This window comes from Molossus molossus, unplaced genomic scaffold (genome assembly GCF_014108415.1).
Source record: "Molossus molossus isolate mMolMol1 unplaced genomic scaffold, mMolMol1.p scaffold_m16_p_8, whole genome shotgun sequence".
Taxonomy (NCBI): domain Eukaryota; kingdom Metazoa; phylum Chordata; class Mammalia; order Chiroptera; family Molossidae; genus Molossus; species Molossus molossus.
Genome location: NW_023425402.1, coordinates 35,273,456 through 35,298,838, shown reverse-complemented (window position 1 = coordinate 35,298,838; position 25,383 = coordinate 35,273,456). Strand labels below are relative to the sequence as shown.

The window sequence follows — 25,383 nt, the reverse complement described above, 5'->3', positions numbered from 1 at the left end:
CACTCACTGACTCAATGGATTTATACCAAATACCTACTAGGAAGCACTACAGTAAACACAGGGGGTATATATGGAGGGTGGAAAAAGATTGTCATGGCAGATCATATTTAAGGAAAAAAGAATAAGATACATAAAAATGACTCACATCAGATAAACTATAATGGATATAATAAAAGAGGTTCATATATAATGTTAATATGAATTCTGAGATAATATTAGAAATCTTGGGATGTGGGACACAAAGAAGTGGAATCAATCAAAGATGACATGGAGGTGTTTCAAACCAAGTAATTTAGAAGACAAAGTACCATTTAAAAAAAGATGAAAAAAGAGGATGCAAAAAAAAAAAAAAAGACAGTATGTTCAGTATTGAACATATTTAGTTTGATATTTAAGTAGAGATGTCCAGCAGCCAATGAGGATTGGAATTCATCGATGAAATAAGCCCTGGAGATAGAAGATTTGGGATATGACTTCCTCTCTCTCTCTCTCTCTCCTCCCTCCTTTCCTTCCTCCCCTTCTTTCCCTCCCTGTCTCCCTTCCTTCCTTCCTGCCTTCTATATGACTAAGTGCTAAAAAAACAGAAATCACTGATTTTTTTTTAGAAAATAAATAAATAAATAAATAAAAAATAAGATTTGGGGTATGAAGGCATATATACTAGGTATACTCTGAGAGCAGAAGAACATTAAATCAGATGAAGATAATTAGTTCTAAAAAGATGGGTAAACCTATCAGGAGAAATGGCAGTAGAAAAAGCATGGATGAATGCAAGGAAGCATAAACATGTGTGGTATGACTAAAGCAAAGGGTGTGTATGTGCGAAGAATAGGATATGAAGCAAGTAAAAGAATCAGGGGCCAGATTATAAAGGATCTGATGCCCTAAGCCACAAAATCTAAACTTCATTTTAAAAGCTACAAGGTATTCTGAAAGATTTTCAAACAGGAGCAATATAGTCTAATTAAATTTTTTTTTTATTCCTCACCTGAGGATATTTTTCCATTTATCATCAGACAGAGTGAGAGGGAAGGAGAGAGACAGAGACAGAGAAACATTGATGTGATAGAGCCACATCGATCGGTTGCCTCCCACACGACCCAACCAGGGCCGGGGATAAACTGCAACTGAGGTACGTGTCCTTGACTGGAATTGAACCTGCAATTCATTGGTCTGTGGGCCGACGCTCTAACCGCTAAGCCATACCGGCCAGGGCTCTAATTTAATTTTTAGAAGATCATTTCATATCATAAGGAAGTGAGACTGGAGAGAAGGGGGTATACAAGAGGCAGGATAACCAGTTTGGAGGCCATAGCAATAATCTATGCAAAATGATGAAGGCTGAACTAGAGCAGTGGCAAAGAAAAGAAAGAGAAGCCTCCATTAGCTACTAAGAAAGCTGAATGTTTCAGGGCTTGTTAACTCCATGGATGTGAGGGGAGAGTGAGAAAGAGTATGGAACAAAGAGTATGAAACAACTTCTAAGTTTCTGGCTGTGTAAATGACGATGGTGCCATTCCTGGAGTTGTAAAATCCAGAGAATTAAGTAGAAAGAGGAGGTGTCTGAAAACATTTGAGGCACCCATGTGACATATAAGTGAATATATTCAGTAGGTGGCTGGATATGTAGGTCTAGAGCACAGCATAGAGGACTGAGCTTTTAGAGATACATATCTGAGGAATACTAATGGTGAAGATGGATATGAAATGATGCTATCAAAGAAGACTGTACAGAATGAGAAGAGCACAGACAGGCTGGACACCAAGGAAAACACCTATGTTTAAGGGGAAAGGGAAGAAAAGAAGCCCGTGTAGGAAGCAGAGGGCCAAGATGAATGAAAACCAATACAGGCTGATGTTATAGAACTGGAGGGAGGAAAGTATTTCAAGGAGGGAAAGTATTTCAATACATTAATTTATGTATTGTCTATGGCTATTTTTGTGATACGATGGTATTGCTGAGTAGTTGCAACACAAATCAGATTGCCCACAAAACCAAAATATTTACTATCTGGCCCTTCAGAGAAAAAGTTTGCCAACCTCTGTTCAACAGAGAGGAGTGGGGAGATGGGGGTGAAGAGGGGTAATATCTAGGTTTCAGTTATGTCTTCACTTTCAGAAGGGAGAGAAGATAACATTCTATGAAGAAGATAAAGATGAGGGCAGTCTATTCACCTCAAATGGAGATTTCAAAGGACTCTGGAAAGAATGTACTGGGAAGACATTAGTGTGAGGATGAGTCAGAGAGATGTGGTAAGGTCAGAGGTAAGGTCATTTACAGAATGAGAAATGCAGAAAAGTAGTTGGGGACCTCAGGCTGTAAAAGCTTAGAAAATATATGCAAGATGGGGAATACATTTAATAATCAACTATTAACAGATGAATAACAAGACCTGTTAGTGGTGAGAATGTGAAGAAGAAATAACTATTAATAGTAACTACTGACATTTTCCAGAAATGTTTTGACAGCCTCAGAATAGGAAAGTAGAATATTATGTGTCAGCTTATATCAAGGATTGAAGGTTGGGGTAGGTATAGCTAGAGGGATAGGACGACTAGCATATGCAGAGGCCTATTTCAAAATCTGACTAAGATAAATACAATCATGTGAAAAAATTAAACCATGCTATCAATTGCTTATACTGAAAAATTACAATTGACTAATACTTTTTAATTACCAGAAAGACATGTATAGATAATTTACTTGCTAAAGGCTTATTTTAAAAAAACTTGCAAGTGAATGTTTTAAAAACTGTTACTATATACTTACCTGCTTTATTACTAAGCTTGTATAAGAAAGTTTGGCGAGGGTCTGAATGATCTCGACATGTCAATTGCAAAAGAGAACCTGATTTTTTCCATTTCTGCATAAACCACAGACCTAGAGAGTTATAAATGATATGTGAGTATAACTGGAAATATATGGTAACATATACCAAGGTTATTAATTTTAATATATATTTTGTTTAAAAAAAAGACATCTTCCAAATTAGCATTTTGTTGGCTAATACATTTATTTATAACTTTTTTTTTCTTTATTGATTTCAGAGAAAGAGGAAGGGAGGAGAGAAACACTGATGAGAAAGAACATCGATTGACCACCTCCTACACACCCCCTACTGGGGATCAGGCCCACAACCTGGGCATGTGCCCTGACCAGGAATCGAACTGGCGACTTCTTGGTGCATGGGTTGACGCTCAACCACTGAGCCACACTGGCCAGGCCTAATTAAAACATTTACAAAATATTTCCATTTTGTGATAAAATATAAATAATACACATATACATATAGGTTAACTACGGGTTAATGGTGGTTAAAAGAGGGCTTGCTATTTCTTTCTCAATCAGTAATAAAATAGATAATGGTCTATGACAGTGGTTCTCAACCTTCCTAATGCCATGACTCTTTAATACAGTTCCTCATGTTGTGGTGACCCCTAACTATAAAATTATTTTTGTTGCTACTTCATAACTATAATTTTGCTACTGTTATGTCTTAGGTGACCCCTGTGAAAGGGTCGTTCGACACCCAAGGGGTCGTGACCCACAGGTTGAGAACTGCTGGTCTATGAAGAATGAATCTGGGAAAATTGTACCTTTGGAAAATCTTTGCTCAAGTTACAAAGAAGCAGAGGGAGATAAAACTCAAACACAGTAGTAGATCTAAACACCTAAGCACTGAGTCTTTACACTATAGATAATTACAGTTAAGTTATGGTAGACTGATTATATATAAGGATCAACTCTTAGAATGAGGACTTGGTTAATGTTTTCTAGCAACAGTTGAATATAATTTGACTTTCATATTTAATTGTATTTCTTTATATCATCAGTTACCCATATTTAAATGCATCTTCCCTATGTGAAACCCTAATCATTCTGGAACTGGTTTTCAAGATTGAGGAATATTCATTTCCACTTTTGGTGCTTCTAATATTATTGAAGGGAACAGGAGAAGATATGAAAAAACCTTTAATTGATTAAATCTGATCACTGCAAGCATATCTCAGGAAAGTTTAGTGAAGAAGAAATTCAAAGTACTGCATCATATTCATATTGGGTTCTACTTTTTTAATTTATGAATTTCATTTTTCTCATATCCTCTTTTTCAAACTGTAAAAACATAGAACTAGCTATATTTTGAAAACCACCATTTGAAATAAGATACAAAAGAAAATTATTTGCTTTTTCTTTTTGGTCAGTGAAAGACGTAAAAGAGAAAATGAAAATAAGAATTTTAAGGCTCAATGAAAACACAAAAACAAAATCAAAATAAAATATAATTTATCCTCTCAATGGGAATCAACTGACTAAATTATAAAAACCATTTTAAAAAAACCTAAGGGAAAATAAAGCCAAATATAAGGCAAATCAAGAATGAGATCTTTCTTAGTGAGAATATCTTTTCAAATATAAGTGGGCTCTTTCATTTTAATTTCTTTAAAAATTTTAGAATTTATTTCCTCATAACACCCCTTTGTTATCAAACTGAAATCAGAGTTAACATCCTATATAAAGTATTTTATAACTTTATAATATATTACATTTAGACATTTATGTGTTATCTGTTCAACTAATGGAACAACAGAATAACCTCTTTATTAGGTAAACATTTACTGAAAACATTTGGTTCACTAAAAAAACCCCAAAATGCTCTAGTGACTTTTTACAAATATCATCTCAATATAATATTCATTTTTCAGAAATGACTTATCAGCTTATTTCATGGGCATGATGAAACAGAAAACAGCTACATTTTTGTTTCATTAATTTCCATGTTTGTGACAAGTTGGCTCTAAAATAAACACAAGAAAATATTAAATTTGACTTAAATTTTCTCCCCATGCCATATTTTTCATACTGAACAATAGAACTTTTTACCTGTATTAACAAGAGCACTGCTATTGTAGAGTGTACCGAGGTGAGGTCCAGAAAGAGACAGAAAGGTGTGAAGTTTGTGGAGGTAATATTTAAACCTTGGCCTCGTAAGCACTGAACGGATTATTAAATTGCCCAAGGAATGTCCAATAAAGCTTTAAGAGAAAAAAAAATGACATTTATACGAGAATATTAGTTTTAAAAACAAATATCAAGGTGATATCACTACACATAGATGTGAAATACTGAGAATTTAAAAATTTCTAGTATGTTTTATAATTATGGTTTGATACTTTGAAATGAGATGTTACATTTCGAAGGAAAAAAATGTGACTGTTGTAGAAAGTTCCTATTATGTAATTTAAATGCTTAATCTATGGAAACAAGGTATTCTATAAAAATTTTTAGTTACAGTTTATAATTGCTTTGAAATAAATACATTTTAAAAGTACTAATACATTGACTAGATGATAAATCTGCCTCCTTAGGCACATGAACAATTATTTACTGAAATAATAATTTAAAGAAAATAATGAATTTGTACCCATAAAATATGACTAACAAGAAATTATATACCTGTTTCTCTTATTCTCTGGTCCACACTCAAAAGTGGGAAAGTTCTTTGACTACTTTCAAAGCACAGGTAAAATGTGCATTTTTCTACTATAAGTCTAAGATCATAACAAAATAATAATATTTATAAAGCACTTCACCTTTATTAAGGAATAGTTTTAGAAAAGCCTTTTTGCTTAGCAAGTATTATTATTATTATTTTTATCCTCATCCGAGGACATTTTTTTCCATTTTTTTGTTCAGATAGAGTGGGAGGGAGAGAGAGGAAGAGAGAGAGAGAAACATCGACGTGAAAGGGACACATTGAGTGGCTGCCACCCGCACGACCAACCAGGGCCGGGGACAAACTGCAACCGAGGTACATGCCCTTAGCGGGGACCAAACCTGGGTCTCTCTGGACCGCAGGCCGACGCTCTAACTGCTGAGCCAAACTGGCCAGGGCAGCAATTATTTTATAATAGATGATATATGAATCCCTGGGGACAAATAACAATGAAAGAAATGAAAGCTGTCTAAACACTAGTTTACACATGTACCTAGTGAGAAGTTCAGGACAAACTTCCCTCCCAAACTGATGTGCCTAAAGCTGTGGGATGAGACTCATGATGGTAACAGTCCTCAATCAACCAGATCAGGATTTTGGATCTGATTACAACTGACAATCTAATCTGAAAGAGGGAACACTTCTGTAGATGAATAAAAATGTTAAAATACATTATTTTTCTCATCATAAAATAGACGAATAAAAATACAAGATTACTGTAGAAAATTTAGTAAACAAAGAGTATTTAAAAATTTGTAAATGAATTCAGAACAAGAAAATAATTTCTCTTCCCCCCAACATACTGCATCTCTCTCTATATTTTAACAGAATTCTGCTTTTTAAAGAACTTCAAATAGATATTTGTTTATCTCTTTTTCTAGTCCCTACTCTGTATTTCAGACTGGAAACAAACTACAAAAGTCTGTAGTATATAGAGCCAGCTTCTTCCTCTAATCTAGTTGCGATATGAAAGTAGGAATGAAGGTTGGGATATTGAAGAAGGAAGATTAGGTTTTTGTTTTTTAAATCCTCATCTGAGGATAATTTTCCATCTATTTTCAGAGAGAGTTGGGAGAGGGAGAAAGAGAGAGAAAGATCAATGCGAGAGAGACACATCAACTCGCTTGCCTCCTGCACGACCCTGACCAGGGGGCTAGGGACTGAATCTCAACAGAGGTATGTGCCCTTGATCAGATTCGAACCTGCAACACTTTAGTCTATGGGCTGACGCTCCAACCACTGAGCCAAACTGGCCAGGGCAAAGATAAGTTTTGACTTTTTATTTAATTCCTAAGGGACTAGAAGATACAAATACTCCCCCCCCCCCCGCCATATATATCCACAATATATGATTAAATAATAAGACATATTGGTTTAATCATCATCTCTTGCTTGTGGAAAACTAATTCACAAAGTAGTCATAAAACTTTGAAAATATTTTTATTTGCTTTACTTGTTTATATATATATATATCTATTTCCCTAAAAGCTTTCTTTTTGGTAACAGCTTTTTAGAGATATAATTTACATACCACACAATTCACCCATTTAAAGTGTATAATTCAATGGTTTTTAATGTATTCAGAGTTGTGTGGACATTACTACAAGACATTTTATAACATTTTCACCACCTCAAAAGTAACTCTGTACCCTTTACTATCACCTCTCTATCTCCCATCTTCCCCAGCTCTAAGCAATCAATAATCTACTTCTGTCTATAGATTTGCTAATTTGGGGCAATTCATATAAACAGAATCATACAGTATGTGTTTTTTCCCTAAAATCTTTTAAGTTTTTCTTTTCTCTTTCAATTAATTTGAGTTGTGGTCTCCTATATTCAGAATAGAACAGAAAAACTATCACAAATTCTTTTTAGGTTTTCTATAATTCATGGAGATTTAAAAATAGTTGTGTAATATTACAGAAGTTACCTTATTTTTGAGACTGTTAGACTATATATCTGAATATATTGTATTATCTCATCCAGAAGGCGGTCAGTCATGCTATCAAAATCAGCAAAAGTATCATTCTAAACAAAAGCAAAGCAGACACATTATATACTGAATATGTATAATCACTTGAAAAACTGAATATAAACATTATTTTTAGTTTAGGCACTAAAGCATGGTTAAAACAAGTGTTTTTTTAAGAGAATTTGGTGAATGTAATATTTACTGTGTTAAAATTAGCAAAAATGAGTGAATTTCTAGGAAAAAAGGTTCAATGTTCTTAACAATACTTACTTCATTTAGTTGTTTAACTGTTTATCCCACTACCAGCATTTAATATATTATTGATAATGATTTAATTAATGAAATATTTGCACAGAAATGTGAAATCTAGAAATTCTGCACATGAAGAGCTCATAAATAGAACTGTGAATCATTTTTACTTACTGGAGATATGCATTAATGTTAAATTTTATAGAAATTAGAAAAATTATTTCTACTGCTACAAGCACTTTATAGGAAGTAAATATTTAGGTAGAAACTAGTACAAAATTATTTGCTTCCACTAAAACACTGTGATATTGTACCTGATTTCTCTCAGACATAAGAAAATCAATTCTTCCCCCAGGCAGTCCAAGTTCAATATAAGTTTTTACTAATCGCAGATCTGCACTGTTACCTAGAAAATAAAGAAAATAAAAATTATATCTAAAGGATGAGATAAAGTAAACAGCATGACTATGTCAGTTGTAAATAGTGTACAAAACAGAGTCCTCAATTTTTATCTCAAAGCTGATTTCCGTTAACCAGACAATACCTTTCAACAGTTTTGTTTCACACTGATTCTTTCCCACCTAATGGTATATATATGTAGCTGTCAGTACTCACTTGGGGAGACTAACTGCTGGCTAGAGTAGCTGTGAATGACTGACCAGGGTATTCCTTACCGTCACTACTCTAGATGATCATTTAATAAACCTTGAATGTATTTTAGTTAGATTTAGTTTAATCCGTTGACTTTCCTTTGGTGGTACTGGTATAAACGGATAGAAATAAAAATCCATTTAAATAATCTAGAATAGTTTATTTTAATTACTAACTTAAAAGTTATCTAGAAATAGAAAATATTTATAATATGAATAATATATAAATATAAAAATCGTTATTATCTTTAAAAATTAGTTTAGTGGCTTTTTAGCTAATTCTTTTGGTTTACTTAATAAACGTCTTTATCAATTGCTGAATTTTTATCCTTCATATATATATATATATATATATATATATGCTCTTTTAGGTATTTCATGCACTGACAAAGATAACCGTTTTATTCCTAATTTTAAAAGGAACATCTCTAGTGTTTCAGTACTAAGTATGTTTCCCACTGGCTGGAAATACGTATGTTTAATCACATTAATGAACTAGAGATAGTGCTATTTAAGGCTTCAAGTTTGGTGCTTAGTTGTCATAACTGGGAATAAATATTGAATTTTATCAATAGTTTCTTATTTGATTTGCTGATACAGTATGTTAATAAATTTCTTTACATTTATTTATATTTGCATTCTGGGAATTAAATCCTATTTGCTAGAGGGTTTTTTGGACATTTAAAAAATTAATCCACTATTTTTCTGCAATGGTGTTACAATTTTATTAAGTATATTTATGTCAGATCTGTTTTTTGGGTTATGGATGTGATATCTTTTTCAGATTTGATAACAAGGTTAGGTTAACTTTAGGAAACAAAATAAGCTGTATCCCATCTTTTTTTTTTTTTCCTATTATCCTGAAACAATTTTTTTAAAAATATGTTTTTATTGAGTTTTTTAGAGAGAAAAGGAAGAGAAAGATAGAAACATCGATGTGAGAGAAACATCCATCGGCTGCCTCATGCATGCCCCCTACTGGAGATTGAGCCTGCAACCAGGGCATGTGCCCTAACAGGGAATTGAACTGGGACCTCTCAGTCCATGGGACAACACTCAATCCACTGAGCCACACTGGTTAGGTTATTCTGCAACACTTTATATAATATAAGGATAATGTTTTCTTGAAGATTTCAAATAAGAATTTTCCAGAAATTCTACTGGACCACGAAGTCTTCCTTGGGGCTAATTCTTTGAAAGTTTTCTTACTGGAGTGGAAAAGGTTAGTACTGGAGGTATTTTATTTCTGGAGAGTGAGTTTTTAAAAAAGAATTTACTATTTTAAACCTGTTTATAGCACTTTTCTAATCCATAAAATCTTTTGTCAATTATAACATTATAAATACCCTGCTAGTCTAGAGATAGTTGGCATATTCTAATATAATTCCTAATCAAGAAAAAAAAAGTTTGTTGAGTAATCAAAATAGCTGTCACAAATCCACAACACTAAGCCAAGTATTTAGAATATAAATTAATCCCTAATTAATTAGTGAATCTTTAATTTTAAAGTATTGACTTTTCTAGTCCTGAGGTGCCCATAAGGTTTAAATAGCATCAAGCTAAAAGGGAACTAGGAAGACTATCAAGGGAGACAAAATGGTTGTCATGAGGTAACAGCTGAAAATCAAACAAAACACACACACATAGTAAGGGAGAAGACAAAAATCCCGAGTTAAAATAAATAAAATGTTGGCACATGGATGTTAGTTCCATATAAAATGTACTTAAAAGTAAATCTAATATTATACTTAGCACAATTAAATACATTGAATTAATTAATTAAAATTCAATTAATTTAAGCAATTAAAATTTTTTTTCAGTTCAAAGATTAAATAAAATGAAATGAGATCTATTAGGAAAAGAAAACACAACTGAGTTGCTTTGGGTACATAAGCAGACGTTTCTTACCATCTAAACCATGCACACAGACAATGAGATGTACTCCCTCTTCAGAACTGTCCTCTTCTTCCATGCTGAAGTACGGGACTGAGGATGCCAGCACAGGAGCATCACTGTACATGAACCCAGGGAGATTAAGTTGCTTCAGTTCTTCTTTTGCCTGAAGGAAGCTGAAGCAAATATTGTATTTAGTTTTTGGAACCAAAAAGACATTCTGCTGAATTTATGGAATTGCAGAGAAGAGGAAACCCAGCAATTATTTAATTTTAAAATAATCAAACTATGTGGGATCACCTAAATGATTTAGAAATCAGAGAATAATTTATTTACTATTTTTAGTACATACTCTGTTCAAATACAACTACTATTTTAAATATGAAACAACTTAAAATATTATTTTAAACTTGAAATTAACTAAGAGAATAGGAGGAGTGGAGTTAACACTTTCTACAAAATTTTATATTAAATGCATAGAAAATTTGGGAGAAGTACTGGAAAGATGACAATCTGATGCTTATCCTGTAATCAAATCTTGTCCTCTTTGCTCCTTTTTAATCTTACATTAATAGAAGGGAAGGAGCTGTTCTACAAAGTGTAACAGTGAGAATGGTAGTTATAGTATTTAGATTGAGCTATTGTATTTTTCTCTAAAAATACCAATAACAAGGAGCAGTACCAGAGGGGGATGTAAATACAATTGGTGACATATAGTCATTTGGAATGAGTGACTATTCAACTTGGGGATTGCAAACATCAAACATTATTTTAACACTGAATCATTTGGACTGATAAAAGTAAAACTCAAGAAGCTGAAGAGAGTAGGATATAATAGGTGAAGACATACAGACCATTTTTCTCATTAATGACTTAGGAACAGTTGAGGTACCCGGGTGGTGATATAACCTTCGGCTTTCTAGCACACTATAATTCTCTAATAGGCTGTTATCACTTACCTGGTTTTACTAGCTTTAGGCACTATAGATTTTAATTATGTGTATAATTAGAATAATTTGGGGATTTAAAAAATCTACTGTAGACATGCCCAGACCTTTCACTCCTGGGATTATAACTCCATTTGGAGTAAGGTAGTAGAATATTTTGAAAACCAGTACCAGGCTACTAAACCTGTCATCTTAAAATTTTTCTGGAATTTTTTCCTAGTCCATGAAATCCCAATTCTAGAAACCTTGACTTAGCTGAGGCAATCTGGATCTGGTAGGTTTAGGAAGTTTCTACTAATCTCTTATTCATTAACTAGTAGCGTCCTTATTTGCTAGATGCACTTATAAAACCTAACTTTTGCCTGGGAGTTAATGGGGCCAAAATAAGGTACTAATAAAAAAAGGGTTTTAACTGCAGTTATTTCATACTTCTAACATAAAACCACCAAAGGAAAATTTTGTCAGGAATATCTAGCTTATAGAACAGGACAATCATACAGGAAAACTACAGGTCTGTCAAACTGTATGAGTTTATTACTCTGTTTTAGATGGATAATCAAAGAAGCACTTTTTTTTTTTTTGTATTATAGAAACTAGAGAACATAAAATATATACGTTACTAGAGAAATATATATATTTATAAAATATAATATAAAATATATGTTTCTCTCTCTGTATTTATTAGCACAATGTTATTGTGCTCCATTACTTACGCTTGTATTTGAGGTTTTGGTGAATTTTCATACCAGGAAACTGATGAAGTGAAGTTGTAAGAAGTGCTGCTTGGCTGCTTTGTAATGGCATCAAATTTACTTTTAGAAGAATACTTAACACTACAAGGAGACTCTCGTGGTGCAGATGGGAAGGACAAACAACCAGAAGTACAGACAGCAGGCATATTTATACCATCCCTCAGAAATTCACTGTTTAATTTTTCAGATTTTATAAGTCTTTCTTCTTCTAGCGCATCTCTGTTTGTATAGTGAACATCTACTGTTCCATCCAAAGCTGAATCTGTTTCTTCGTAATACCCATTTTGAACCATCTGCTGTTGATCCTGCTCTTCCTCCTCATCCTTTTTACCCTGTTCCCACTGAAGATCACTAACTCCTTTTTCAGGAGTTTCCTTCTGAGGGCTAACTGAATTGTCGTAGTTAATAGCACATGTGTCAGAAATATCCGTACTGCTTTGAGAGCCAAAATAATTTTCCACAAGCCCTTGTTTTACCATATCAGGACTGGTTGAAAATGGGTCACTTGTACCCAGATGAGTTCCACTTTTAACCATAGGGGCTTCTGAATGTATTTGTTTGAGATCTAATGCATCTCCATTTTTTCTTTTCACAGTTCTATCTTCACTAACTTCTGCATTAGTAGAAATGGAACCTGAAACAATACAAGGGGAGCCTACACAAACCAGTTTTGAATTTAATGTAACTGCTGTCCCTGCAGAGTTATTAGATTTATCAGGACTCTGGGAGTCTTTACACATAGTGTCCAAGTTAGGTTTAGAGCTGCAACTACTTTTCACATCACTGGAAGTATCTTCATCTGAAAAAACAATTTGTAAAGGGTCTTTAGTGCTTGAATCTAAGAAATTTATTGCTATATTTTCATTGTCCAAATGTCCTGAAAATATGACACTCTGCTGTTGTAAAACAATATTTGACTTTGTACTAGCATCACATTTTGGCAAGTCAATTGTTCCTAGATTTAATACAGTTTTGCTATCACTTAGATGGCACTCAGGTACAACAGATTTCTTAGAATTTTCATCAGGTGACAGTTCATCATCAGAAGGTAGAGAGTTTATGGATGTCAAAGATGACTGTTTTTCACTTAAAGCACTTGTACTCTCAGTACAATGACTTCCTAATGAAAATTTTATATTATAATCAGTTTTCATCAAAAGCTGAGGAAATAATCGTTCATTACTGTAAGGACTTTGCCCTTGCACAACTTCAAACACTACATCGGGGTTTGGATGTGTTGCAAAAGAACTTGGTTCACTTTCAACACCTGAATCTGAAAATCTAGATGAGGCATATGTGGCATTACTATCTGGTAACTTAATTGTATCTCCACTTACTACAACATGATATTCTTTTGTAGAAGAAGCAGGTTGATTACTTCTTAACTTAGCTAATGATTCCCCAACAGAATGACACTTGGTTTCCTGCAAAGCTTCCTTTTCAAGTGTTATGTCTATAGATTTAGATTTACCATTAGATTCTAAGGACTCAAAATTGGGTAGTAGTAAACTATCCACAAGTACTTCATCTTGTTGAACCTCTGTCCAAGGACCTATTTTAACAGTTTTTTTCTCTCCACTGAAAAGATCTTTATTATAGGGATTTACTTCTATTGTTCTAGCTCCTGAAGATGGAATTGCTTGATGATCATGGCAATCGTCTGATGAACTTCTAGTTGCCACATTGAGTTCCACTTGTGTAATTTCACTATCGTCCTGGGAGATATCAAGTTTACCTGAAATGGACAAATTTGCACAAAGATTTAGGCTGCCAGAGTTCAAAGGATCAAACAGGTCTGGTTGCATATTTTCAATATCTGGAGACTTTTGTTCAGTCCTATTAGTTGGCAAATAGCTAGCTTCCTTTTGACTTGTCTGTCTGATGTAGGTCTTTAGGTCAAAATTATATCCACATACTGTGGGATCCAGACCTTCCTTCTGACTATGTGAAGGATTGCCTTCAAAGCATGTAAAGAGATCACTTGATGCTGTACTTTTCAAACATCTGTAGCCTACCAAAACCACAGAATCCTTAGAGTTCTGTTTTATTATTTTTTTTGTATTTTCAGATTTCATTGTTTTCATGAGCTTAGTGACCTTAACCTTGGATTTATTTGATTCTTCATTCTTTCCTTTTAGAGATTTTGTTAGTTGCTTTTCAACTTCTGTATAGCAAAAATTGGAGGCACCAGCAGGTCTGACTTTCACCTCTGGGCTAGAAAGTCCAGCTATAGATCTTTCTTCAGTCTCATATTTATCCATTCTAGTGGACTCTGATCTCTGAAGATTCTGAATTCCCATCCAGGGTGCATCTAAGTCTTTTATCCAAAGAAAAAAAGATTCAGGTTTAAAACAAGGTGTGAGAACTCATATGAATAAGACTATTTTTTCTGACTATAACTTTCTAATATCCTCAAAAATAAATAAAACTGGAGGGGAAAAGAAATGGACCTACATTAGGGAATGGTTTTATGTATATTAGGAAGAATTTACTGAAAATGACACAACAGCTTATATATTTTAGTTAGATTATACTTACCTTCAATAACTGAATCTAAATACCTATCTTCAAAGATTATAGGTAATGAATTGAGATCTCCATCTAATTCACTACATTCAATAGGTAGGGGTGGAAGAGAACTGCAGAAGGAAGTATTTTTGATAGCGGTGCACATCTGTAGATGACTCTGAGCACTGAAAAATATTTCTTAAGTCAGACTGTAATTTAAAAAAATTTACACCTAATTCCACTTTATAGACCCTAAACCCATTCCCCTTCCCCTCACCATTCCTATGCTCCTTCCTCAAGATGTAACCTCCTTATGAAAGAGCTTCTTGTTCAGAGAGAAAAAAATTGGTAAAATGAAAATTACAGTTTGTTGACAATAATTTTATGGTTTGTTAAAAACTTATTTAATTTCTATTATATTCTTCTATACTTTTTAATGTTATTTCAAAGTAACTTATCTATGGTTGATGTCCGAACTTCCTAATTTGCTGAGAACAGCATATAGGAGAAAACACAAATGCCTACTAATGCTTCGATGGTGGTGTTGAAAAAAATGAATTCCATTACTATTGCTATACTTAACACAGATTGAGGAATACAATGAACAGCTATTTAAAACAAGGTGTATGACTTTTTGGTACAAAGAGTTTTTAAAAAAACATTTTCTCATGGAAAATTTCAAACAAATCACAGTAAACAGAATGGTACAATAAATCCAACCACTCCGCTTCAACTATTAACATTTTGCCCTCCTTGTTTTAACTATACCCCTACTCACTACCTATCCCCACATTCTATTATTATTTATAATTATTTTTTTAGGTAAATACACATGTATTAAAATATACAAATCTTAGCCATTTGACAAATAGATATACAATGCAAACTATTTCCATCTACCCAGAAAGTACCCTCACATTTTCCCAAACTCCTAGGCCAAGTTAACAAGACAACTGCTGTTCTGACCATTTTCACCTCAGTTTTGCATGTTCCAGAACTTCATATAAATAGAATACAGTATCTGCTCTTTTATGTCCAACTTCTTTTGCTCAATACAATGTCCTCAAAATATTCTTTAAAGCCAAAGAAAATCAAATGAAATATACTCAGTAGTAGACTAACAGAATGAAGTGCCAGACAGACTACTTATGAAAATCTGTAATATATAATAATGAATGTAAGAGATTCTGACCTTTGGAAATAAAGATGAAACAAGATGGCCAAATAGAAGGCTGGAGCCAGAGCTGTATGGGACTACCAAGGTTATAGATTTGATTATGGGGGGAAGGGAAAAAGAAGCAATATGCTTCTTTATATAAGATACGAGTCTTCCATAAAGTAATTCCTAAGATTAAACCCAGTTTGATTAAATAGGGTCTATCTGATCAAATTCTCCTAATTTCTTCATTTTAAATATTGTATATTCTGTCACTAAACTCTGAAATAGGTATCTAATGTAAAAGAAAATAAAATTATTTTAATTTTGGATTTATGCTACTCACTGAAGTTCCTGGTATGCAACGACAGCTTCTCTTGGATGTTCAAAACAAAAGAATGCCTCAGAAAATCTGCGTACCTGAAAAATTCCAAAAGGAAATATGAATAACATGGCACATTTAAAAACTCAATCAGGCGTGAGATGATAGGGAAAGAAACCCCTTCATTAGGCCTTCTATAACCACTCCTGTGAGAATTAATCTCCCTCCTCAATGTTGCCAAAGCTCTGTATTTTGGTACTGCATGAAATAAAGAAATAATAAAATGTAGAATGAGAAATTCAGGTGTACATTATAGAGCAACCATTTATCTTCCCTGAAGACAGGGATCTGTTTGTCTTATTCACTCTTACATCTCCAGCTCCACAAATAGTGCCCAGAGTACGGGAAAAATAACAGAATCAGAGAGCATTTCCACCATACCAAATGCCAGGCATCTAAACATATGCCAGCTGAACTGACTGACTGACTTACTGGAATTGTGACTTTGGGCATTTCACCTTTGAGCCTTGGATGACTCATTTTCAATTCTGTTTAATACTTGTTCTATATATAAGGTTTTTTTAAAAAAAATAAGTAAGATAAAAACAAACTACTTGAAAGCAGTTTTTAATCTGGAAAATGTATATAAATATAAGCTACTATAATTGTCATTATAAACATTCACTACATTTTTCCTTTAACTGCATATGTGCCCTGGCCGGTTTGACTCAGTGGTTAGAGTTTTGTCCTGTGGACCAAAGAGTAGAGAGTTCGATTTTGGTCAAGGGCATGTACCTCGGTTTTGGTTCATCCTCAGCCCTGCTTGGGGTCATGCGAGAGGCAACCAATTGATGTGTCTCTCCCCTACCCTCCTCCCAACTCTATCTGAAGATAAATGGAAAAATATCCTGGGGTGAGGATTAAAAAAAAATGCGTATGTGAATTGTCTCCTTTCTAATGCGTAATGTTCCTTAGAGTAGGAATTGTATTTTGATGGTTTTTGTTCTCCCCCAAAATATTTATCTTGATATTTTACAGAATCGAGTACTTGGTAAGTACTGGTTGAATCTAATTAAATATTTCTTCCATCATATTTGTATTTTGATTCTTTCATTTCTAATTATGTAAGAAAAGGCTCTGTCAGCTATTGGAGCAATATAAAGCAACAGTAAGGAGATGGAAAAATGTTATGCTAGGAAGGTACAGAAAAAGAGAAATTATTTTACATCTTAAAATTATATTAATCTCCATTTCTTTTCTAAAGGGAAATATCATATAGGTTTCTTTGGTTTTAAACACACAGTGAATTGGTGATATATTTTATTTGTTACCAAGATGTGGCCAGTTGAATTTCTGACTTACTACATTTGTTTCCCTAAGCCGATGAGACTGGGTCTTCAGAGGAACAAGACAAGCAAGGCAGGTGGGGAGAGGAAGGTATGAGGCACCTATGAGAAGGATGCAACTTGTGTCTTTACTTTCAAATGTCCAATTGCCTCTTTCCCCTCTCTAACACTGAAGGTGAGGAGAAAGATCCTGTCTGCCTGAGGTCTATTTCCTAGAGGGCTATAAAATATGAAGAAATGCAGCCTGAAGTCATCTGGATTCTTGCAGCTGCCTGCAAAACCGGCTATTTGCTTTTCCTTTTTTCTTTACCTTTCCTGATCCCTACAATAATTATCATTTCTTGACAGCATTTTACCTACCAGGCTCTGGGCTAAATAAGTACATTATTTCCATTCTTTTATTTAAACTATATAAAAACCCTAAGAGTGAGGAAATGGGCAAAACGAGATTAAGTACCTGGCCAAAATAACATACTTAGCAGATGATAAACATGGAATTCAAATAAAAATATGAGAAATTCCAAATCTTGTGCTCCGAATCGCTTACCTCTTCCCTTCTGCATTAAGACTCCCTGTTACCCAAAAGTCGTTTCTCTCCTCTATGCACCCACACAAAATTTTCTTCCTAAATTTTCTCTGCCATAATTTTTGTGCTGTGGCAATGTGTAATGAATAAGCCTATTAAATGTATTGTGTGGGTATAACTAAGATATGACTGCCACCTGATGGCAACACAGCTTAATTTGGGGCAAAAGGCATACATAGAAACAATGTTAAATTTACAAATTCAAATTTAGGATATGAGTAATATATATTATGACAAGTTAGTGTGCTATTAACATAAAGCAACAATTTTTAAACAGTGTGCCATGAGGATTTTTAAAATGTACAATAGTTGACTATTTAGTAAGGGGCACTGACCTCTTTTCCCTTAGATTTTCAAATAAAAAAAAATTACAACAGCCAATACAACAATAGCCATCTAATGTGAATGAATCAAAATTATACCTATTTTTTTTTGTCAGATTAGCAAAAATATATTTTTTGGTGTGCTGCAGAATTTTGGTAGTTAGTTTGTGTGAAATGAGATGAAAAAGGTTGAAAATCACTGACATCAAGATATTATGTCAATGAAACAGAAAAGAAATAAAAACATGTTTGCAAAAAGATTTATATATTATCTTTATTCATAATAGACCAAAAAAAAAAAATGAAATCAACAGGAGAAAAGATAAATGGACTCTGGCATATCATACAATGGAATACTACTCAGCAAGAAAAAAAGTTACTGATACATCCAACAACATGGAAAATGTAAGAAAACATATGTTCAGTGAAATAAGTCAGACACAGAAAGAATATATATTACTGAGTCTATATATATATATATATATATATGGACTTTAAATATAGATAAAAATTAAATTATGGTGATATAAATCAGAACAAGGACTACTTATGGGGTGTGGAAATTAGACTGAAAAGAAGCATAACATAATTTTCTTTTTTTTTTTTTTTATCCTCACCCGAGGATATATTTTTCCATTTTTTGTACAGATAGAGTGGGAGGGAGAGAGAGGAAGGGAGAGAGAGAGAGAAACATCGACGTGAAGGGACACATCGAGTGGCTGCCACCCGCACGACCAACCAGGGCCGGGGACAAACTGCAACCTAAGTACGTGCCCTTAGCGGGAACCGAACCCGGGTCTCTCCGGACCGCAGGCCGACGCTCTAACCGCTGAGCCAAACTGGCCAGGGCAACATAATTTTCTGAAGTAATGGAAATGTCCTATATATTTACCAGGGAGTTAGTGACATGGGTGAACAAATTTGTCAAAGCTCATTTGATTGTCCACTTAAAATGTGTGCATTTCACTGGATTTAAACTTTACCTCAATAAAAATAAAAATAAACCTTCACTACTTGAAGATAAAGACATATATTCTAACCCCTGATAGGTTGGCACAGTAACCACATCCTACTCCTCTCATGTCCTCGCCCATCTCCTGGCTGTGTGGTTTATAAGATCTATTGTATTTCACTGACACTGGGAGGTAGTCTACTTGCCTATCTCATTTGGATCAAGTTAAAAAACAAATTGCTAAGTTTCCTAGATCATATAATCCTAACTCTGTAGGATTTATTTCTCAAAATTAAATTTAACTATGAACACCATTCTCACTTAGTCCAAGTGTCTTGAGACACAGCCATTTTTGAATCCATGTATAATGCTTTCACAGATTTTATCCCAAGTCATTTGTATAACACTAGCTCTTTTTCATTAGTTTGGTAAGGGTATATTTGTGATCACCGTAACATAACGTAACATTGTTTTTGTTTTTAGAGAATCTTTGCAAAAAGTTTTTACATTGATATTCAACACTTGCCAGTATAAAGTCAAATTCCCAGGGATAATGACTAAATGTGTGTACATATCTTTGACTACTTTTACTGATTTTGTCAGGTGACCTCTAAATGCATCTAAAACATTATCACAGACTGAGGTATTTCAAGCTAACATGCCTTCTCTAAGTATTTTTCAAACAGTGATACAAACTTTGTGATTCCATTCCATGAAATTTTGTTTTGGAATGCTCTTTAAAGTCACTTAAGCACAAAGATTTCTTTCCTTTGCCACCATGTTTCACATTACTCTAATATTTGACGTTATTTCTTTATCTTAAAGATAACAGATTTCTGCCTTTATTTTATGTTCAAAATAAAATTGAGACAGCTCTCAACTTAAAGAGGAAGTAATTTTCTCTTTTTTACTGAAAGATAAATTTTTTCGGGCTTATTTCAGTTAACATAATATTCTCCAGGTCCATCAACACTGTTGCAAAAGGTAAGATTTCCTTTATTTTTTTTAAACTTATCTTTATTGTTGAAAGTATTACAGATATTCCTTTTCTTTTAACGGCCAAGTAGTATTCCATTGTGTAAATGAACCATCGCTTTTTTAGAGTGGGGGGTGGAGGTGGGGAGAGAAGGGTGGGGGATAGGGAGGAGAGACAGGGAGGGAGGCAGAGAGAGGGAGGGAGGGGGGGGAGAGAGAGAGAGAGAGAGAGAGAGAGAGAGAGAGAGAGAGAGAGAGAGAAATGTGAGAGTCACATTGATTGGTTGGCGCCTAAATGTGCCCTTGGGATTGAACCTGCAACCGAAGTATGTGCCCTTGACTGGGAATTGAACCTGTGACCATTTGGTATGCAGGTCGATGCTCTAACTATTGGGCACACTGGCCAGGGCTACCATTGTTTTTGTATCCACTCATCTATTTATGGGCACTTGGGGTCCTTCCAGTTCTTGGCAATTGTAAAGAATGCTGTAGTAAAAATAGGGGTGCATATATTCTGTCAAATTAGTGTTGTTGTTTTTTTCTTTATATTTTCCCCAAAGTGGAATTGATACTGTTGTAATTACCTAGTTATTAATAATAGAAAAGGAGCAAAGGGGAGGCCAGACATTATAGGTATGTCATTTGGGCAGCTTCACCTGGAAGCTGTAATTTTACTTTCCCCAGGGAACCACTGATTCATTCCCTGAAGATCACTGGGGGAGGGTGTCCAACAAAGGGGAGATAGAGGCATGCCCAATGAAGTTGGGGTGACATAGGGAAGGTACTTGCCTGTCAGTCAAATCTGGGGATAGAGGTCACTGACTAGAGTGGGTGGAGCCAATGCAAGCCCATGAAAATGGGGGAATATATAATCCCTTAGACAAAGGAATTCTCTTGGCTCTCTTGCATTTGCACATTTCCTCCTTTGCCATGTGGCCCTGCAGACCCCACTTGCAATAGACTAATGGTCTGCAACTGGGAACACAAATGAAGCCAGCTTGATGCTGGATTGGACTATGCCCTAACATGGTGTGTGTGAAACCTCTGGACACTGGTTTTGATTCTAGCCCTACAGAAGCCAAAGCTACACTTCCTCCTTGGTGAGACCAAAGGAAATGGGATCTTGGAAACACATGGGGTATAATTTCACAGAAGTAAAGCCTCTACAATATTTCATCTTCCCATGTAAGTCTCATGAAATTCTTTTTCTCAGGATATTACAAGAAGCCCACTCCTTCAAGCAACACATGGGGATGAGGACCTCTCCCCACTGGTAACAGAACCGATGGGTTATAAGGCAGTTTAATTTTTAATTTCTGATGTAACTCCATACTACTTTCCATAGTGGTTGCACCAATCTGCATTCCCACCAACAGCGCACAAAGATTCTGTCCACATCCTCATCGACACTTGTTTGTTGATATATTGATGATAGCCATTCTGGGACGTGTGAGGTGGTATCTCATTGTGGTTTTAATCTGCATTTCTCTGATGATTAGTGACATTGAGCATCTTTTCATATGTGTTTTTGCTATCTGTATGACCTCTTTGGAGAAGTGTTCCTTTGCCCATTTTTAAAATGGATTGCTTTCTTAGTGTTTGTTGAGTTATAGAAGTTCTTTATAAATTTTGGAAATTAACCCCTTATTAGATGTATCATTGGTGAATATGTTCTCCCATTCAGTGTGTTCTTTTTTACTTTTTTAATCCTCACCCGAGGATATTTTTTCCATTGATTTTTAGAGAGAGTAGAAGAGAGGGAGGGGTTTGGTGGGGGGAGGGGGGGAGAGAGGAGAGAGAAGAGAGAGGGACATTTTGATTGGTTGCCTCCTGTATGCAGCCCGACCAGGGCTGGGGATCAAACAAACCAAGGTAAGTGCCCCTGACTGAGAATTAAACTCATCACCCTTTGGTCCACGAGATGACACTCTAATCACTAAGCCACACCAGCCAGAGCAGTAGGTTGTTTTTTTCATTTTGTTGGTTTCCTTTCCCATGCAAAAGGTTTTTAGTTTGATGTAGTCCCATTGTTTATTTTTTGTTTCCCTTGCCTGAGGAGATACATCAGAAAAAATACTACTACAAGAAATGTCTGAGTTTTATGCCTATGATTTCTTCTAGAATTTTTATGGTTTTGTGACTTACATTTAAGGCTTTAATCCATTTTGAGCTTATTCTTGTGAATGGTGTAAAGAGGTGGTGGTCTAGTGTCATTTTTATTTTTTTTGCATGTATCACTCCAATTTTCCCAACACCATTTATTGATAGACTGCCTTAATCCCATTGTATGTTCTTGCCTTTGTCGATATTAACTGAACACAAAGACATGGTTTTATTTCTGAGCTCTCTATTCTGTTCCTTTGATCTATATGCCTGTTTTATGCCAGTACCATGTTGTTTTGATTACTATGACCTTGGAGTATAGTTTTTTAAAAGGTAGTATGCCTGGTTCTTCTTTTTCAAGATTGCTGAGGCTATCTGGAGTCTTTTGTGGTTCCATATACCTTTTCGAAATATGTTCTAGTTCTGTGAGGCATGCCATTGTATTTTAGTAGAAACTGCATTGAATCTATAGATTGCTTTACATAATATGGACATTTTGTTTTTTTAATTTATTTTTTATCCTCACCCGAGGACATTTTTTTCGTTTTTTGTTCAGATAGAGTGGGAGGGAGGGAGGGGGGAGGGAGGGGGGAGGGAGAGAGAGAGAGAGAGAGAGAGAGAGAGAGAGAGAGAGAGAGAAACATTGACGTGAAAGGGACACATCGAGTGGTTGCCACCAGCACGATCCAACCAGGGCCGGGGACAAACTGCAACTGAGGTACATGCCCTTAGTGGGAACTGAACCTGGGTCTCTCTGGACTGCAGGCTGATGCTCTAACCGCTGAGCCAAACCGGCCAGGGCAATATGGACATTTTAATGATGTTAATTCTTCCTATCCATGAACACAGTATATGCTTCCACTATTTGTATCTTCCTCAATTTCTTTCCTTAGTATCTATAATTTCCAGAGTTCGATTTATTCCTAGGTACCTTATTTTGTTGTTGTGGTTGTTGCAATTGTAAATGAGATTGTTTTCTTAGTTTCTCTTTCTGATGAGTTTATTATTGGTCTATAAAAGTGCCATTGATTTCTGAATATTAATTTTGTACCCTACTTCTTTACTGATTCATTTATCAGTTCTAGTAGTTTTTTGTTGAAGTGTTTATGGTTTTCTATATATAATATCATGTCATCTTAAAATAATGACAGATTTTCTTCCTCCTTTCAAACTTGAATAACTTTTACTTCTTTTTGTCTGATTGCTGTGGCTATACCTTCCAGTGTTATGTTGAATAAGAGTGGTTAAAGTGGATATCCCTGTCTTGTCCCTGATCTTAAGGAAAACATATTTACTTTTTGAGCTTGATGTTGGCTGTGGGTCTATCATGTATGGCTTTTATTACGTTGAAGTATGTTCCCTCTATTCCCTCATTGCTGAGAGTTTTTATCATAAATGGGTCTTGGATTTTAGCAAATGCTTTTACTGCATCTACTGATATGATCATATAATTTTTATCTTTCATTTTGTTTATGTGATATATCTTGTTTATTGGTTTGCAAATATTGTACTAACCTTGCATCACCAGAATAAATCCCACTTGAACATGGTGTATTATCTTTTTAAGTTATTGCTAAATTCAGTTTGCTAATGTTTTGTTGAAAATTTTAGCAGCAAGATCATTTTTAAGGGAAAAAAATCCCTCACCTTATATGTGTCAATATTGATTAAAGACACCAAGATTTATTCCCTTTCATTTTTTTTTTTCACCAGTCAATTTGTTAAACAGAAGAAGCAGATAATAGATTTTATGCCTGGTTTTCAAAACATGTTACCAATTATAAATCAAGACGCTTGTATTGGAGTTCATAAAATTTAGATCTCATGAATGCAAAGTTTCTGTGCTAAGCCTTTGTTGACTGAATTTTTAAAAAGTCAAATATACACGGATATCAGATATGAGAGTTTACTGTAACACATAGACATTAAGTAAATTTAGATTTAAAAAACCTTTCTCCCTCTTGTCATGTAGATTTCCCCCAACATGTAACAAATTAGTGATTTCAAGAAGACTGTATTAGTAGCAGCCATAACCACAATATTTTTTTTTCAATTAAAAAAGTTGTGTCGTTTAAAAATTTTACCAAAAAAATAACTGTTGACTATATTTGCCTTAATTTTTAAGTCCCTTTTACTGGAAACAAAATGAGTTTAGGATTTATCTTCCTGTCTTTATGTCCATGCCTCAAAGGACACTATGAAGATGGTAAAAAGATGGTTAAAATCATATATCTGATGAATCTAGTTTCTGGAATATATAAAGAATTTCTGCCTTGGCCAGTGTTTCTCAGTGGTTAGAGCACTGGCCTGCGGACCAAGTGGGCACAGGTTCAATTCCTGGTCAGGGCATGTACCTGGGTTGCAGGATCAATCCCTGACTCGGGTCAGGGAATGAGCAGGAGGCAACCAATTGATGTGTCTTTCACATCCATATCTCTCTCTCGCCTCCCCCCCCTCCGTATACTCTCTCTCTATAAAAAAATTAATGGAAAAATATCCTCAGGTGAGGATTAACAACAACAACAACAAAAATTCCTGCAACTCAACAATGATGAATAATCCCATTTAAAATTTGAGCAAAGAACTGTAAATATACATTTCTGTGAATATGTATTTCTCCAAATGGCTTTGGCTATTTAGGGTCTTTTATTTTTTCTATTTCTGTGACAAACACAATTGAAATTTTATAAGAATTTCACTGAATTTATAAATGGCCTCCAGTAGTACAGTCATTCTAACAATATCAATTTTCTCCATGAATATAGGATATGTTTCCATTTGTTTGTATGATATTCAATTTCTTTCATCAAAGACTTTCAGTGTACAGATTTTTCAGCTCCTGTTATTTCTTTTTCAGATATTTCATTGATAGTCTACAAAATACAACTAATTTTTGAATGTTGATTTTATTTCCAATAAGTTGACAATATCCTACAACTTTACTGATTTCAATTTTTTTTTTTTGGTTGTATCTTTAGGATTTTTTATATATGAGATCAATATCTGCAACCAAACAGCCAGTTCTTGTGAAAAGGAATGCTGTTCATTGCCATTTAGGAAATAACAAAATAGATTAATATCCTAATATCACATTAGTAGCTGTTATTTCAGAAACAAGCATTTGTTGTTCTCTTTTCTGGTCGTTCTTCCATTC

The 25,383-nt window shown here is 34.5% G+C and overlaps 1 protein-coding gene across 6 annotated transcripts in view; it reads right to left on the bottom strand.

The window, feature by feature from the left end:
* The window catches only part of FAM135A (family with sequence similarity 135 member A), a 111,435-nt gene that overhangs the window by 13,099 nt on the left and 72,953 nt on the right, over positions 1 to 25,383 (bottom strand). For 4 of the 6 annotated variants that reach the window (XM_036248754.1, XM_036248755.1, XM_036248753.1 and 1 more), the window contains 8 exons: positions 15,969 to 16,042; positions 14,497 to 14,651; positions 11,920 to 14,275; positions 10,275 to 10,435; positions 8,031 to 8,122; positions 7,426 to 7,523; positions 4,883 to 5,034; positions 2,771 to 2,881 (listed from right to left, as the gene is read on the bottom strand). In XM_036248754.1, coding sequence (XP_036104647.1) covers positions 2,771 to 2,881; positions 4,883 to 5,034; positions 7,426 to 7,523; positions 8,031 to 8,122; positions 10,275 to 10,435; positions 11,920 to 14,275; positions 14,497 to 14,651; positions 15,969 to 16,042 — 3,199 coding nt within the window. The remainder of the gene's footprint in view (positions 1 to 2,770; positions 2,882 to 4,882; positions 5,035 to 7,425; positions 7,524 to 8,030; positions 8,123 to 10,274; positions 10,436 to 11,919; positions 14,276 to 14,496; positions 14,652 to 15,968; positions 16,043 to 25,383) is intronic. The other 2 variants (XM_036248758.1, XM_036248757.1) reach the window with 1 other exon arrangement.